At 38.6% G+C, this 17,306-nt stretch overlaps 2 protein-coding genes across 5 annotated transcripts in view; one reads left to right on the plus strand and one right to left on the minus strand.

Annotated features, from left to right (window-relative positions):
* The window catches only part of TMEM167A (transmembrane protein 167A), a 257,207-nt gene that overhangs the window by 113,259 nt on the left and 126,642 nt on the right, over positions 1 to 17,306 (plus strand). The window lies entirely within an intron of this gene.
* XRCC4 (X-ray repair cross complementing 4) overlaps positions 1 to 17,306 on the minus strand; it is a 132,370-nt gene that overhangs the window by 15,368 nt on the left and 99,696 nt on the right. The window contains exon 7 of one of the 4 annotated variants that reach the window (XR_006102086.1): positions 8,554 to 8,671. The exons of 2 other annotated variants lie outside the window; for them this stretch is intronic. Coding sequence is in view for 1 of the 2 variants with exons in the window: in XM_042450921.1 (XP_042306855.1) it covers positions 2,111 to 2,126 (16 nt within the window). In the remaining variant the exon portion in view is untranslated. Of the gene's footprint in view, positions 1 to 2,028; positions 2,127 to 8,553; positions 8,672 to 17,306 lie in introns of those variants that run through there. One more of the 4 variants, XM_042450921.1, reaches the window with a different exon arrangement.

Raw genomic sequence — 17,306 nt, forward strand, 5'->3', positions numbered from 1 at the left:
CTATCTATCTATCTATCTATCTATCTATCTATCTATCTATCTATCTATCTATATTACTTAGCTGTGATGTTCAGATCTGTGCATCTGAATCAGGTCTGAGTGAGAAAAACTTGGTTGATTTCACTCATGGCCTTCTATAAAGTGCTCCTTTAGAACTCACTAAGGGGCTAAACAGATCAACATTAAATGCCAGCATCAGGCTGGAGTGGGGGCATGGTGACTTCGCGCAGATGCCCTGAATCCTCCCCGAAGCTGGCGTCACACCACCCGACCGACTGCATGGTGGGCGGCATCACATCCCTTCTTCGACATAGCATTTAGACTCGTTGTGCTGATGAATCACCGCAGCAAGGGCAGCTTTTTGATACGTTAAGGAAGAGCAGCATTTTGCTGGCCCTTTTAGGGGAAGCAAAGCATCAGATCAGGCCAACAGCATGACACTAATCCTCTTTTGCATTAGCCTCCCAGCCTGAGGCCTGCCATCAGCAGAGGACAATACACATGCAAATCACCCCTGCATTCCCAGGCTCACACAGTATATATAGACCCACTTTTTCCAGGCAAGCATTCTCTGAAGATGCCAGCCACAGATACTGGTGAAACGTCAGGAAGAAAATCTTCTAAAACATGGCCACATAGCCTGAAAAACCCACAAAAAACTATGGATGCCGGCCATGGAAGCCTTCGACTTCACTTCTTAACATTATATGTCTCAAACTTCCTCTGCTTGTGAACTTCTCGGAAACATTTAATTCACCAGGGTTAGATACTGGACTCATTGTACCTTTAATATGAATTGGATTCACCCTTTAATCTCCTACGGAGAGATTGGACTGTTATGGGCGAGCGCAAAGTGTTGCACTTCTATGGACACCAGTCTCATTTTTTATTATTAAGATATAATGCAAAAGCAGACTTTGGCAGGAGGAAAAGTTAGATTTTACCTCAAACAAACATATTTTGTTTTATTAGTTGGGGGGGAAAGACGCATAGTTCTATTATGTCTTTGTCCCAGTGGCTGGCCAGCAGTCCTCTCTTTGTCTTCCAAATACCATTGTTCTGGCTTCAGAGGGAAAGAAGAACAGCCAGCATCTGCTGGACTTAAGCTTCCCACTTGCCACTATCTCCTTTTCTTTAGGTGTCCTGTTGTTTTTTAGATTGTAAATCTGAGGGCCTGAAACTGTCATATTAATTATTTGTAAGCTGCTCTGAGGAATTTTTTGGCTAAAGTGCAGGGTAAAAAGGCTCAAAATAAAAAAAAAAATATAAAAATGTTTTGGTTGATTGGCAGTCCTCTGGGTGTTTTAACACCACACCATCATCTACATGTCTACTTATAAATAAGGTCCAATGATTTCAGTTGGACTTCCTGTCATGCATATAGGATTTCAGCCAGAATGGTTTCATGCACATTAGGTTGACAGCTATCAATAACCTACTCATGAAATTTAATTGAACTGTTCAAAATGCCAGTAAGGCTGGTCATTACCATCTGGGGGAATGAATGTTTCAATCGGCAGTTTTTGTACCAGCACAGTCTGACTCTTTCTGCCAAGAATGCTGCCATGAATTCTTCATAAACTTGCAAAGAGTAAATTATTTAACTTGGAAGGAGGTTTTCTGCCTGCAAACAAGACAGAACTGACAGAGGAATGCTTCCTGAATTGTAACTAGACTTGTGCAGAATCTGTTGCCATATATGCCATCTCAGTAAGACTCATTAACTTCTGATCTGCTTACAGACTTAATTATCTCTTTATAGAGTAAACAACATCCAACTGCAAAGCCATTGTTTGAATCTGAAATATTTAAATTGACTTCTTGTGACATATATGTCAGTTTTACCCAGCTCATCTATGAAATATGCAGAACTGCTACCTATATATCCAGGGGTAACCATGCTGTCCATGTATCAAAGTACAGTAACATCCAAAATCCACAAAACAGTGATACCTTTATTGGTCAATAAAGCTCCACTGGCTGTTAAATATCATACAGCAGAGGGAAGAATATGATTATGTTACTCACAAGTCTGCCTTTTGACAAGATGCTGCTGTTCTCAGTTCAGGTGTTGTTGGAGGGAGATTCATGCAAGCCAGCCCCTCCTCTTTCAGGCCATCTGGGTACTTCAGGAAAAAAAGTTTTAAGTTCCACTAGCAAGACCAAAAGAGATGCTTCTCTTGAGATCCAAGTTGTCTCAGGCCTTTCTAAAGATACAAGCTCCTTTGATAGGTAGAGAATACTGAATTCAAAGGAAGCTCTCCATGTTTTTGCATTAGGAAACATTTTTAGGGGCTGTTTTTTTATAAAACATGGCAAATGTAGTCCACATTTTTAAGGAAAACATTTTACCTGACATCCTTATCTTATAAAGAAGCCAGTGGAGCTTCAAAAGCTTGCAACATGTATTTTGTTCATTTTGATAAGCCAATGGGTTTGGATGTTACTGTATACTACCTATGTGAAAGTTATTATCATCTGAAAAGAGTCCTTGGCCTAATGTTACCATACTTTTTCAGTTCCAGACTAAAAATGGGAGTCTCTTCTTCTCCTGACTTTATTTGGCTAATCACACTGTAGCAGAACTGGTATTTTGTCTGTTAATTTCTGCTATTTAAATGCTACCAACCACAGGGAATATCAACAACTGACTACTTTGTCGTATTTTTAAACATTTGATATCATCTCCCCATACAAAATATGTGAAGGTTTTTGAGTACCATGATTGCAACATCACACCAATCTGTGACCTAGTAATTCTGCAAATTATGAGACAGTGGCACATGCCAATTTGGGAAGGAAGAAAAGAGATGCAAACTGAACTGAGATTGAAGCAGAAATGGGAAGATTTAGGATCCCAATGAGAAAACAGAACATGGAAAGACATCTGATTGTTATGTTAAAGCTGTGACTGATGAAATGTATTTTTGATTTATGATGATTTCTATGTTTTTATTGTATGCAGTCTTTAGACCTACTTCTTGTGGATGGATGCTGTATCAATGGAAATATGAATAAATAACTCACAAGCACATGTGGACCAGATGCAATTTATGTAAAAATAAGCTCAAGTGTTTTACAGATGAAGCACTCTTGCCTTATTAGAAACAGGGACTCTTATCTGAAATAGCATGTTGGTTTCATGCAGTCCCTCTCCCCCTGCTCCACTCTCCAATTCCTCAGGAGAGAGGAAAGGGAGAGTGAAAGACTGATATTTGTCAAACATCAGTCTCTCACTTGAGGGCTACACTTTCCTCTTGTGAAGAATAAATAGCAGTCACATGTTTATGATTTAGCATCACATGAAATGCTTTCATCTGCTTACTTTCATTAACTAGTCATGTGTCAGTATTTACATTATAACACCTGCTTTTAATATACATGTAAGATATGAAATGTAAAAAATGAAAACATGTTATCCAGTTTACACACTGAAGTAATCTTTTGTGCAGAAAAATAAATCAAAGAGACTTTAATTAATAGGAAATCGGTTAAATTAGCAAAATGCACTCACTAAGCATTTTAAAAAAGCCTTACGTTTATTTATTTTTCTGTGCAACAAGTCCAATAGTAATTAGACTGTGAAGCCAAGAAAAGGTAGTTACTTTTGTTATACAACACTGACAGAGTTGTTGCTGATAATACTACAAAATGCACGTATAATTTACCCACGATATGTGAGAACACTGGCTTTCCAAGATCATTATGATCATGTAATTCAGCTTCTCATGCAATGTCATGACAAATCTATAACCATAGCCACTTGAACCTGGTGTGTGTTTGTGTGTAGGGTGTGTATGTGTATGTGAGAAATTTGCTATAGGGCTTTGGCAAACTACAGTGCTCTGTCTCAACTCCCATGAATACCATTGGACTCCATCCTGCCACATCACTCATCATAACCTGATGAGCACATGAATCTTTGTGTGGAAAACACCCAGGCCTTCAGCATTACATTGATCCAGGATACAAAGTCTCTGGGTGGCTCTGGACCCTTCAGTTGCTTGTCAACTGTGCACATGACCATTCTATCTATTGGTGAGGGGGAAGGGGCAGGTGATAGTCTACATGTCAAATTCTATGTTATGTTCTGTAGAACAAAATGAAAACATGGAAGCTACCATTGCATACCTTAACGACAATAGATTCCATGATCTATAAAAATACTAGCTTCCTCACATTGTGATCATATAATTTGGTTTCACACATTACCTATAACAATGTTATTTAATCCATAACCATGATACAGAATACTAGATGTTAGTATTCTGCAGCTAATAATCTGTTTTCTACAGTTAAATGAAATATTGCCTCAGAGATGGTTCTGTTCTTAAAGATCATCAGTGGGAGTTGATAAGTAATGTGTAAATTAATTATCACCATCACCACCATAATGAGAAGGAAGCAGAAAAGTTCTACTATTCTATCTCTGAACTATAAACTATCTAGGAATGAACTTGATCTAAATTCATTCTTTCCATCATCACAGAACTTCAAAAGACTGCAGTTTGTGTTGTACTGACTCAGTGAAAAAGACTAGTTTAACAAAAATTAGTACAGTGGGCCCTTCCCTTAAGTGAGGGATCCATTCTGGATCCCCCTGCGTAACGGGAATTCCGCCTATGCTCACACCCCATTGAAAAAAATGGGGCATGTGCTAGCAGCAGCTCATGGCATATATTTCATTATTGCATGGCTTCAGCATAAACTTAAAGCTGCATATAGTGTGCCTGCGTATGGTGCAGGTGCACTGTAACTTCTTATAAAGTTTTGAAATTGTACACAGGACATACCGGTAGGATTTCTAAGACAGAAAGCTACCATTGGAAATATTAAATAATGATCCTGAAAAATGATATTATGTTCATTGTTTTTGTTAGAAACAGGTGAAGATGCAAGAAGACCAATTCCAATGTAATATTTTTCTCCACTGGATTACTATCATGTAGGAACGTGGCTTCTTCTTAAGGCACTGAATTAAGGAAGTCTACATTATTCTCCTCTTTTCTGATATATAGTCTGAATATACTTTGGCACTTTACTCTCTTTTGTTGCTACTTTGCCAGTTCTGCATCACCATTGATTCTTAGGCTCTTAGGAACTACATTCACTTTGGATAATCTTCATATATAGCCCTTAAGAGGATATTCATTTCTCATCCTGCAATCATATGTACATATCACCATGATTAAGGAAACAGAAGTAATAAACAGAGAAGTAAAAATTAATTTTACTTTTTAAAAATATTAACAATGCACTGGAAACTGTTTTTCACATCTATCCATCGGAACAAAGAAGAGATGTGTCCCAAATATAATCAATTGGTTTATTGTATGAGGCACTGGGGAACTTTCATAAAAGTACCATCAGTAGTACTGGCTGATGAAATTGGCTTCAATTCCCTCCTGCAAATAACTAGAGGTAGCCAAAACAGCAACAAAAAGAGTAAAGTGTTTGGTAGACAAGAGGTTCAAGGAAATAAATTGAGATGAACTTGCCAGCAGACAGCAATGGCTTAATGAGGTCTCTTCTAGATAGAAGACAGCTGTATTCCTACATCTATGACAGAGAACCCTACTTAGGATTTCTAGCCATGTAAATTATCGCACTGGAGGCATTTGAAATCATATTCTAGAAGCAGATAGATTCTTAAAAATGTTCATACCACAGAGAGTCATAATGGACAGGCTTAAAAATACAACACTAAACATGTACAGTATTTGTGCAACAATTTGAGCATCTACTGTATTTTCCATTGAGTTGTTTTAAATGGTGTGATAACTGTAATAAATAAATCCTAAAACCTCACATAACAAAATTCACACTACAGAACAAATATGAACTGTTTGGAGACAAATTAATGCTGATCAGCTAAATACAAATCTATGTAACAGAGAATAGGGGAATAGAAAAGAATAGTAGTGGCAAGGCCAACGCACTTTCAGAAGTCTGTGTAGCTCCTTATAAACACTCAGTGAATGATGAAGTTAATGAATATAGAGAGATGACACTGATTACATTAACTGTTTGTCAAAATGTTGGCAGCAGGCTTACCACTAAATTTGTGTAACATTAAGACTTACAAGAAATTCTATTTCTATTGCTTCTGATTGTTCCAGCTTAATGTAAATGATGCTAATGAATCATTCGGCTAAGAAATTAATGGACACATGACCTATATCCTGTGTACAATTTTATAATATTAATTATAATAAATTTTAGTGTTAACAATGGTCTTGTACAGTATTATGAAAGGTGAGGCCAATGTTACTTTTAAAACTTCAGAGTTTTGTTATGCATATTTAAATCCTCACCTTTAAAATAACTTTTTGTATTTTGTGGCCTTTGTACAGTCATAAATGTGAGCTCTTCACTTGAGCAGTCCAGCAATTTGGACACCAAGCTCAGAAAGGTCTTCAGACCCCTTCTCCCATGCAAGGAAAGCTTATGCTACTGCAAAGCTCAAGGGTGAAGCAGTAGCGTCCCTAGGGTTGGTGTCACCTGGTTCATTAACTCATGATGTCATCCGACCCATTAACTTTCTCCCTTCGTACACCATACCTTTAAGAAGGCACTTCAGACCGATCTCTTCTGGCAGGCCTACCCACCTAATCTGTTATAAGAGATTTTAAGAAAATGCTCCACTTCTGTCTGTAATTGTATGCATTTTAGATGATGATTTAGTTAATATATTGTATTAGTAGTAATGTCACTATTTTACTGAATGTATTTTATATGGTATTGGTATTTTTATTGATGTAATCTGCAGGGAGAGGGGGGAAATATAAATAAAAATTATTATTATTATTATTATTATTATTATTATTCATACAGATTTTTTGTGATAATTTTTGTACTAACATTACTCATTAATTATAATTCCTGCATATCACTGACTGTAATGGTAACAGCTGTGACATAAAACAACTAGCAAAATTAAAATCTGATCTCTTTCTTTGATAAAATTACTAGCTTGGTAGATGAAGGGAATGCTGTGGATATAGTATATCTTGATTTCAGTAAGGCCTTTGACAGGGTTCCCCATGACATTCTTGCAAACAAGCTTGTAAAATGTGGGCTAGACAAGGCAACTGTTACGTGGATTTGTAATTGGTTGACTGGCTGAACCCAAAGGGTGCTCAACAATGGCTCCTTTTCATCCTGGAGAGAAGTCACCAGTGGTGTTCCACAGGGCTCTGTCCTGGGCCCAGTACTGTTCAACATCTTTATCAATGACTTGGAGGAAAAAATGGGGGAATACTTATCAAATTTGCAGATGACACCAAATTAGGAGGAATAGCTAATACTCCAGAGGATAGGATCAAAATTCAAAATGACCTGAATAGACTAGAAAGCTGGGCCACAGCTAACAAAATGAACTTCAACAGGGAGAAATGTAAGGTATTGCACTTAGGGCGAAAAAATGAAATGCACAGATATAGGATGGGGGACACCTGGCTTAAGGAGACAACATGTGAAAGGGATCTAGGAGTCCAAGTAGACCACAAGTTGAACATGAGTCAACAGTGTGATGCGGCAGCTAAAAAGGCCAATGCAATTTTAGGCTGCATCAATAGAAGTATAGTGTCTAGATCAAGGGAAGTAATAGTGCCACTATATTCTGCTCTGGTCAGGCCCCACCTGGAATATTGTGTCCAGTTCTGGGCGCCACAATTCAAAAAAGGACATTGAGAAACTGGAGCGTGTCCAAAGGAGGGCGACTAAAATGGTGAGGGGTCTGGAAACCAAGCCCTATGAGGAATGCCTTAGGGAGCTGGGGATGTTTAGCCTGGAGAAAAGAAGGTTAAGAGCTGATATGACAGCCCTGTTTAAATATTTGAAGGGATGTCATATTGAGGAGGGAGCAAGCTTGTTTTCTGCTGCTCCAGAGACTAGGACCCGGAGCAATGGATGCAAGCTGCAGGAAAAGAGATTCCATCTCAACATTAGGCGGAACATCCTGACAGTAAAGGCTGTTCGACAGTGGAACACACTTCCTCGGAGTATAGTGGAGTCTCCCTCCTTGGAGGTCTTCAAACGGAGGCTGGATGGCCATCTGTCGGGGATGCTTTGATTTGGATTTCCTGCATGGCAGGGAGTTGGACTGGATGGCCCTTGTGGTCTCTTCCAACTCTATGATTCTACGAGTCTATGATATATACTTTTAAATTACAGTGTCATAGGCACAGTCTCAATACATTTACATGCACATAGTTTCAAGTGACTAAAGTGAAAATTTGGTAAAAGGTGATTTTTTAAAAGAAAATTTAAAAAGAATAAAGAAATTTAATTTTTAAAAATATTGTAAATTAATTTTTTAAATTTAATTATTTTTTAAAAAAATCTAGGGCTCTCCTTTCTCCTCCCACTGAGCCTCACCCCATCTCTTCAGCATTTTAAAGGAACACAAGTGAATGCCACAACCAGCTTCTGCCAAAAGGCAGATGTCTGAGGAGCAGTGGTGTCACCCCCCACTTAGGGTGTCACCTGGTCCAGTATGTAGCCCTCTAGTGACACCACTGGGGTGAGGTACAAGCTTGACTGTTGCCTGACCTGCATGACAGGGAATTCCTTTGAGAGCTTTAGAATTCTTCTCCTCATAATTATTCCTTGGAAGATTTTTTGGTTCAGAGTTCATCTGGTTTCACTTTTCCATCATTTTCTACCTCTACTGAAAAAGAGAAAGAAAGACAAAAAGAGGACAGCAAGTGGGCTGAATCCAGGAAACATTCTTTTTTCTTATCTTGACTGCAGTCTCCATCATGATTTATGACTGAGCCAGCACTGATCAAAATGGAAACTGAAGTCAAGAAATCAGAAGAAGACTAGGAATGTGAATAACAGCTATAAAATAACTACACAAGATCACAAAATGCAAAGATATGACACTGAGCATCAAAGTTAGGATCATCCAAGCTATGGTATTCCCAATCATCATGTATGGATGTGAGAGCTGGACAGTAGAGAAAGCAGATTAAAAAGAAAATCAACTCATTTGAGATGTGGTGCTCGACAAGAGTGCTGAAAATACTATGAGTGGCCAAAGGATAAACATCAGGCATTTCCTGCTTTTCTCTAGTTTAACTCTCGTTTAAATCCTGTTTGCCCCCTAGTGTGATAAAGCAGTTGGAAAAGATCAAATCTGAACTCTTCCTGAAAACCAAGATGACTAAGTTGAAGCTGTTGTACTTTTGCTACATCATGAGAAGACATAATTCATTAGAAAAGACTGTAATACCAGGAAAGGTAGAAGGCAATAGAAACAGAGGAAGACGGCATGTCAGATGTTTAGGATTAATTGGAGAGGTCATGGGTCTGAATCCTCAGGAGCAGAACAGTTGAGAATGGGGGATTTGGAGATATCTCATCTACAAAGTTGCCATGTGTCGAGGTCAACTGGAAGTTATGGCAAATATAACTATTTCAAGGCCTTTGTCAGCTACTTGAAATCATCTGTAGTCATTGTTTTCATTTTCCTAATGTTCACCCTTCTTTTGTACTTTCCTCCTTTATGTTTTTCAATCGTTGTTTCAAGTCTTTGCTATTTTCTGCTGCTAGTGGCATGATGACATCTACATAGCTTAAACTGTTGATGTTCCTTCTTCCAAACTTTATGCCTCCTTCTTCAGAGTCCAGTCCAGCTGTATGTATGATAGTCAGGATAGGTAATAAAATGCAGCTTTGCCTGACCTCTTTACCAATTGGAAACCATTTTGTTTCTCCACATTCTCTCCTGATGATGATCTCTTCTCCTGAGCACACATTATGCCTGAGGATGATTAAATGTTGTAGCACACCCATTTTTAAAAAGAACAATACATAGGCTTATTAAAATGATCTATCAAAGGCTTTTCTACAATCTATAAAGCTCAAGCTATTACCCCCCCCCCTTTAAATTCTTTGGTGTGCTCCATTATCTTCCTTTTCCAAACCCACCTTGGAGATCTGGCATTTCTTGCTCCATATATGGTAATATACTTTGTTGTAAAATTTTGATCACCACTTTGCTTGCATGGGAGATTAATCCAAAGGTCCTATGATCACTTCAGGGATATAACCAGAATTTTGGGAAGGGGGGGGCAGACTAAGTGCCACCATTATAATGGGGCTTGGGCGCGGTGGGCGCACACACCATTCATTGTATCTAACGGAAGGGGAGGGTCCAGACTCTTAGTCTGCCCTCCCTTCCCAAAATTCTGGTTACGTCCCTGCAGTGATCATAGAACCTTTGGATTAATCTCCCATGCAAGCAAAGTACCCCCCCCCTGCCCTTGTCTATGTCCCTGATCACTGCAATCTCTGACGCCCCATTTCCTGGGGACTGGAATGTATATTGGGCATTTCTTATCTGTGAACCATTGTTTTGTTTTCCGTATTTGTTGGCAGATTTTTTGTGAGAATTTTCGTAGATTCTATGTAGCTTGAAACAGCTCTATTAGTAGTCCATTAGCTGTGTGCACATAATTATTTTTTCCCCTTCAATTTCCATCCTTCTTTAGTTCTTTTCTGTCACAGTGAATTTTAAAAATAAAAAAAAATAGTCTTTTCATGTTTTCCAAGCAAGTGTGTATGTTTTTATAGGCTAATTTATATGAAATAGTCTAATTATGTAGTGTGAGAAGTCATTAGTCTGAAGTTTTTGAACTAGATCTCTCATTAAGACACATTACTACATTCTGGTTTGCCAGACAGAGGTATCAGCTATGCAATGCAATTTGAAGCAACTATCACCTTGGATCTGTTCATGTATAAACTCCAAGGATGAATGCCGGTATCATCTATACAAAATACCTACAAGGAGACATGGCAAGTCAAAGAAAGTACAAAAGGTCTTTGTTTCCATATTCTGCCTCTAGGCAGCAGTCCTTTGAGAATATGTTTAATTTAACAGTTTGCTGACAGATTTTCTTGATTGTTTCTTCAGTAAATAAAAGACAACTGTTTGTCTGATGTCCTCTCAACACACAGAACGATCGATACAAGACAAAGAGCACAAATTAAATCAATATGAAAATAATGGACCAAAACTAACTCTGATTAAACCAAGGAACACAGGTGCATCAAACTGCCTTTTAGATATTTGTTATTTCTTTGCCAATTCAAGTTATGAAATCTATCCATAACTGAACCCCCCCTCCCCCAAGCAACTTTCAAAGTTGTTTATTCTGCATCCAGCAAAGATGGTTCTGCCAAAAGAGAGTCCATTTCCTTTCTATATCTTCAAGAAGTGACATTCAAAAAAGTGTTCAAAAAAGCTAAGCCACTTTTCACCTTAGGACTCAACAAAGCACTCAAAATTCCACAACTGGAAAATATGACTAGCCCTCATTCATGTGACAAGGACTACTAACTGCTAAATTAGGCCTTTCCTTGTATAGGAAATGAAAGGCTTGATTTAAGAGCCTTTCACTGTATTATATGAATGAGCCAAGTAAAAAGGCATTAAAGATAATTCACAGAAATTCACATGAACTTCTGGATTTCTGTATACAGAGTCCTTGCAACAGCAGGCACAGGTCTTGTATATTAGTTCCTTCCTTACATAAACTACTTCATTACATGACACACCAGTGTCATCCTGTAAACCACAACACAAACCACCTAGCTTTCAAGGAACCTTAAATGATAAGAAACATCCAATAATTCTGAATTAATTCAAAGGATAAAATGGTTAAAATATTTATTTTATTGATACTTTTATGAGTATAGTAATAAGCATGTTTCTGAGCAGCACTGAACTCTTCATCAGGCAGAATGGATGAGTAGCTAATACTGAGATGAAAGAAAAGTGTTGAGATAAAAGTGTTGATTCTTTTTGACAAACAGTCCCATGTAACAAAAACAAAAATGAAACAAAAAGTCTTGAACTACCAAGGTATTTTTCTGTACCAACAGAAGTCTGGCCAATAAACAATCAAACAAACCAATATCCTGACCATATTTTATCTTTCATGTACTTTGGAAATAACATCACAACGAAGGTTGGTCTATTATGATCTGCTTCTGTTCAGTTACCTGGAAACCACCAGATGCTGCTTGTAAGGGTATCTTATGTTCAATTGGTCTGTTTCCCTTTATATTTTCTCTTTACTAAAATCTTTACTAATCTAGCCCTAGTGATGGACAAACAGCTGAGCCAGAATTTCTAGCAGCCTCTATATGAAGTATGCCAAAATGTGTGAAGAACAGCAAGAAGACAGAGTCTAGGGACTTGGTTGCCTAATCAGTTGTTTCATCCTGGCACAAAGGTTGTCTTGCTTCTCTTATGGCTTTGTAACAACATGAATTACATGGCCATACAGTTTAATGGCAATTGCTTAGTCATCTCACAATGGTGGGAATGAATTCCCAAGGAAACCAAAATGATCGGAGCAGAATAATTTACTGCTGTATTTTTGCTGGAACAGTGTTCCTGCCTTCTAAAAAACCTTCCCCATTAGCACAATATTTTCAAGATCTGGAACAATTTAAACAAAGCCCCATTCAGCAATTCAACATTTCCACAGAATTTAGCCAAATAAATGTTTTGTTAGAAGATTTAAAAGTGTGTAAAAATTCAAGACTGTTATGTTAAAACTCTCTAGAAATGACACATACTGCATGAACTGTGACTTTTTGCATGAACTCTGACACTTTTGCAAAGAAAATTATAATAGGATAGATTAATATATATCCTTATACAGTATCCATCCATTTTACATACATATTTAGAATAAGTATAAAGTCAATAAAATTTAGTTTTTTGTGAAAGTAATACAAAGTTACTAATTCCATTATTGCTACTGTTGAAAAATAAAAATAAAAATAATCCAACAATTACAAATGAATAGGTATAATCCATAATGTATAGGAAAATATTAGACACTATAAATTTGCCAAGAAATGATACTACACAATTGTGCTGGTCTAATGTGGGCACCTCTCCATTCCATGTCATAATTAATAAAAGATTGGGTGTTAGGGAACTAGCATGATGGTATCCAACTGTTTTAATGCTTTATGAAAACAATGAGGTGATTAAACTATGAATGTGAAGTGTCAAATGTAAGTTGGCCCAAAGATCAGTTTAGCTGCATTCTGTTGTGGTGATGCTTGTAGATAGAAAGACACAGCTTTTTTTCCCTCTTGAGATAAATACTAAAGAGCTTAATTGTCACATTTCTGGTGGGAAAAAAAATCCATAACTCTAGACAGTATAGAAGACAAAACAGATCAGAAAAGAGAAAAATATGAATATATTTGTTTACAGACAAAATTACACACACACCAATTAACAAAAAGAAATAAACTATGTTTTATTTGTCCTGAAAACACACCAGCAATTCTAGATTGCAGCCTTGTGATTCAAAGTGTTGTATCACCTGTAAATACCTGAAGTAGATGACCATTTTCAAGAACACAGGGACTAGCAGGATCTACTATATTAAACAATACATTATCTGCCTGTCCTGCAAGGTACTGTTTTGTGTATCACTTTTTCTATAACTTTTAGTGCCTGGAAATAGTGTTTATAAGTTACAATACTTATGACAGAAGGTTTTATCTTGCTACTGAATACATTTCTGCCTCATTATTTGTAGGTGGGGGGGGGTGTATTTTCAGTATACTTTTTACATTTTTGGTGCAGATATACAGAAGTGACATTAAAATAGCATGACTATGATTTGCATATTATAATGTAACAAAGAAAATGGAGACAGCTTTTATGTCATTTTTTGGCAGAATAAAAGCTTTACACTGGGACAGTAAATTTATGCTAATAACTCCATAGCTCATCTAAAATGAGAAGCAGGAATGAAACACTAGCATGTCAAAAGCTAGTTGATGGTGACCCTGTAGGCACATGCCACCGATCAACTAATTACTATGATTCTGAAGGGCTGGAAACCCTGGAAAATAGCAAGCAGTTAACTGTCAGGACAGAGACATTGCATATTAAAACAGATGAAATCTGGTCTGAGAAATTGACGTTTGGCATATATTTTATGCCTCTTCGCAGAGAGTATATATTTTAAGCTTTTTATTAAATCTGAACACAATCACAAACAAATTTTATACATATACCTATAACATGTATATACAAACAACAATAACACAACAAAATAAGCTATTCAACAAAAACAAACCTATACTACTGTCTGCCTCTACAACATACAAACTCTTTATTCTACAAAACCTAAATCATAGAATCATAGAATCATAGAGTTGGAAGAGACCGCACGGACCATCCAGTCCAACCCCCTGCCATGCAGGAAATCCAATCAAAGCATCCTCAATAGATGGCCATCTAGCCTCTGCTTAAAGACCTCCAATGAAGGAGACTCCACTACACTCCGAGGGAGTGTGTCCCACTGTCTAACAGCCCTTACTGTCAAGAAGTTCTTCCTAATGTTGAGGTGGAATCTCTTTTCCTGTAGCTTGTATCCATTGTTCCGGGTCCTGTTCTCTGGAGCAGCAGAAAACAAGCTAGCTCCCTCCTCAATATGACATCCTTTCAAATATTTAAACAGGGCTATCATATCACCTCTTAACCTTCTCTTCTCCAGGCTAAACATTCCCAGCTCCCTGAGTCGTTCCTCATAGGGCATGGTTTCCAGACCTTTCACCATTTTAGTCGCCCTCCTTTGGACATGCTCCAGTTTCTCAATGTCCTTTTTGAATTGTGGTGCCCAGAACTGGACACAATATTCCAGGTGGGGTCTGACCAGAGCAGAATACAGTGGCACTATTACTTCTCTTGATCTAGACACTATACTTTTATTGATGCAGCCTAAAATTGCATTGGCCTTTTTAGCTGCCGCATTGCACTGTTGACTCATGTTCAGCTTGTGGTCTACTTGGACTCCCAGATCCCTTTCACATGTAGTTTCATTCAGCCAGGTGTCCCCCATCCTATATCTGTGCATTTCATTTTTCTGCCCTAAGTGCAGTACCTTACATTTCTCCGTGTTGAATTTCATTTTGTTAGCTTTGGCCCAGCTTTCTAGTCTATTCAGATCATTTTGAATGTTAATTCTGTCCTCTGGAGTATTAGCTATTCCTCCTAATTTGGTGTCATCTGCCAATTTGATAAGTATGATCCCAATTCTGTCATCCAGGTCACTGATAAAGATGTTGAATAACACTGGGCCCAGGACAGAGCCCTGTGGGACTCCACTGGTCACTTCTCTCCAGGATGAAAAGGAGCCATTGTTGAGCACCCTTTGGGTTCGGCCGGTCAACCAGTTACAAATCCATGTAACAGTTACCATGTCTAGCCCACATTTTTCAAGCTTGTTAAAGCTGATTCATATCCCTAACAGCATGGCAAGTATGTAATAAACAATTTCCAATATTTCTTAAAATTGTTGAAAGATTTCTCTTTGATCAATGGTGTCATTTAGTTCATTGTCTTTGATCGACATTGGCAATTTGTCCATTTGCTGTTTGGAATGTACCTTGTGCTTCTTCAGTAGAGAGTACAGTGGGCCCCTCAGTATCCACTGAGGTTGGGGTCCAGGACACCCCATGGATACAAAAACCTATGGATAAATGCACTATATAAATGGCATAGTAAAATGGTGTCCCTTATACAAAATAGTAAAATCAAGGTTCACTTTTTGGATTTTTAAATGTTATTTTAGTATTTCCATGCCATGGGTGGTTGAATCCATGGATGTAGAATCCATGGATATGGAGGGTCAACTGTATTTATCACTTACAAACAAAAATCCATCAGTGACACCTTTATTTGCCAACCAAAATGCACAGGATAAGAGTGAGGATTGAAGTTGTGCAGGGGAAAGGAAGGTATGATGGTAACAGAGTGAAAGTTTGTTACAATGGAAGGCAAGATAGATATTTGAAAGCTATCCTGCCTTCAGTACACTCTGTTCCCCAAAATGGATTGGAGAGTCTACCAACCATGCCACAAAACCTTGGCTTGCTCTTTTGTAATGCCAGGTCGGTCAAAAATAAGACTCATATAATCTACGACCTTCTCTTAGAAGAAGAGGCCGACCTGGCTTTCTTTACTGAGACCAGGTTGGGAGAGGACAGTGCAATAACTTGGGCACAGGCCCTCCCAGCCGGGTATTGAGTCATTGAGCAGGTAAGGGGAAGTGGGCAAGGGGGTGGAGTGGCTCTGGTTCACAAAAACAACCTTACCTTGACCAGGATACCTGTCCAGAAAATGGTCCACTTCGAGTGTATGTACCTAAGCCTGAAGACCAAGGATAGTTTGGGGATTCTGTTAGTATACCGTCCACCTCGTTGTCTAACAGATTCCCTAACCAAGCTGACACAGCTGGTCTCAGAGTTGCTGTTGGAGTCACCCAGACTTCTAATTCTGGGCGACTTCAACATCCCACTCGAGACCAGTCTATTAAATCTTACAGGTGTGGCTCGGGAGTTCATGGAATCCATGACAAACATGGGCCTATCCCAATTGGTCAGCGGGCCTACTCATTGTGCGGGTCATACACTTGATGCGGTCTTTAGTACAGAACAGGAATATCTGTGGGTGGAGGTAATAAAAACCTCCCCATTGCCATGGATGGATCATTTCTTGATCAAGGCTGAACTCAGAGCCACTGTCCATCTCGTCGGGGGTGGAGGACCCATTAGAATGGTCCGTCCTCGAAGGCTAATAGAACCAATTGGATTCCAGAAAGACTTGGAGGGTTCATTGGTTGGTAATGCTGGTGATTCTGTCGAAGCTTTGGTTAATACCTGGAATAACGATCTTACCAAGGCTATCGACACAATCACTCTCAAGCGTCCTTGCCAGCCCCTTTCAAACCACCGACCATGGTATATAGAATAACTCAGAAAGGTGAAGTGGGTTGGACAACGAGTAGACCGTGTCTGGCGAAAAACTCGACTTATCTGACAAGACTCGTTATAGGAATTTCCTTTGTTCCTATAGAGGGGCAATACGTGCAGCGTAGAGAGCTTTCTCTTCTGCATGTATTGCGTCTGCAGAGGCCCCTCCAGCAGAGCTGTTTAGGGTGGTGAGGGAACTGACACAGGTTCCACCTGTGCAGAACCCTTTACTTAACCCAACAACGGCCTGCTGTGATGCATTTAAGAACTACTTTGTAGATAATAATAATAATTAATAATAATTTGTTTTATTTATATACCGCTATTCTAAAGATCATAGCGGTGAACAGCAAGTAAGCTAATTAGCAAGTAAGCTAATTTGCCCCCAACAGTCTGGGTACTCATTTTAGCGACCTCAGAAGGATGCAAGCCTGAGTCGAGCTTGGGCCCTTTTGCTGGTCTTGAACTCGCAACCTTGTGGTTTCGAGTGAATGGCTGCAGCA

Source organism: Sceloporus undulatus, chromosome 2, assembly GCF_019175285.1.
Source record: "Sceloporus undulatus isolate JIND9_A2432 ecotype Alabama chromosome 2, SceUnd_v1.1, whole genome shotgun sequence".
In the NCBI taxonomy this organism is placed as follows: Eukaryota; Metazoa; Chordata; class Lepidosauria; order Squamata; family Phrynosomatidae; genus Sceloporus; species Sceloporus undulatus.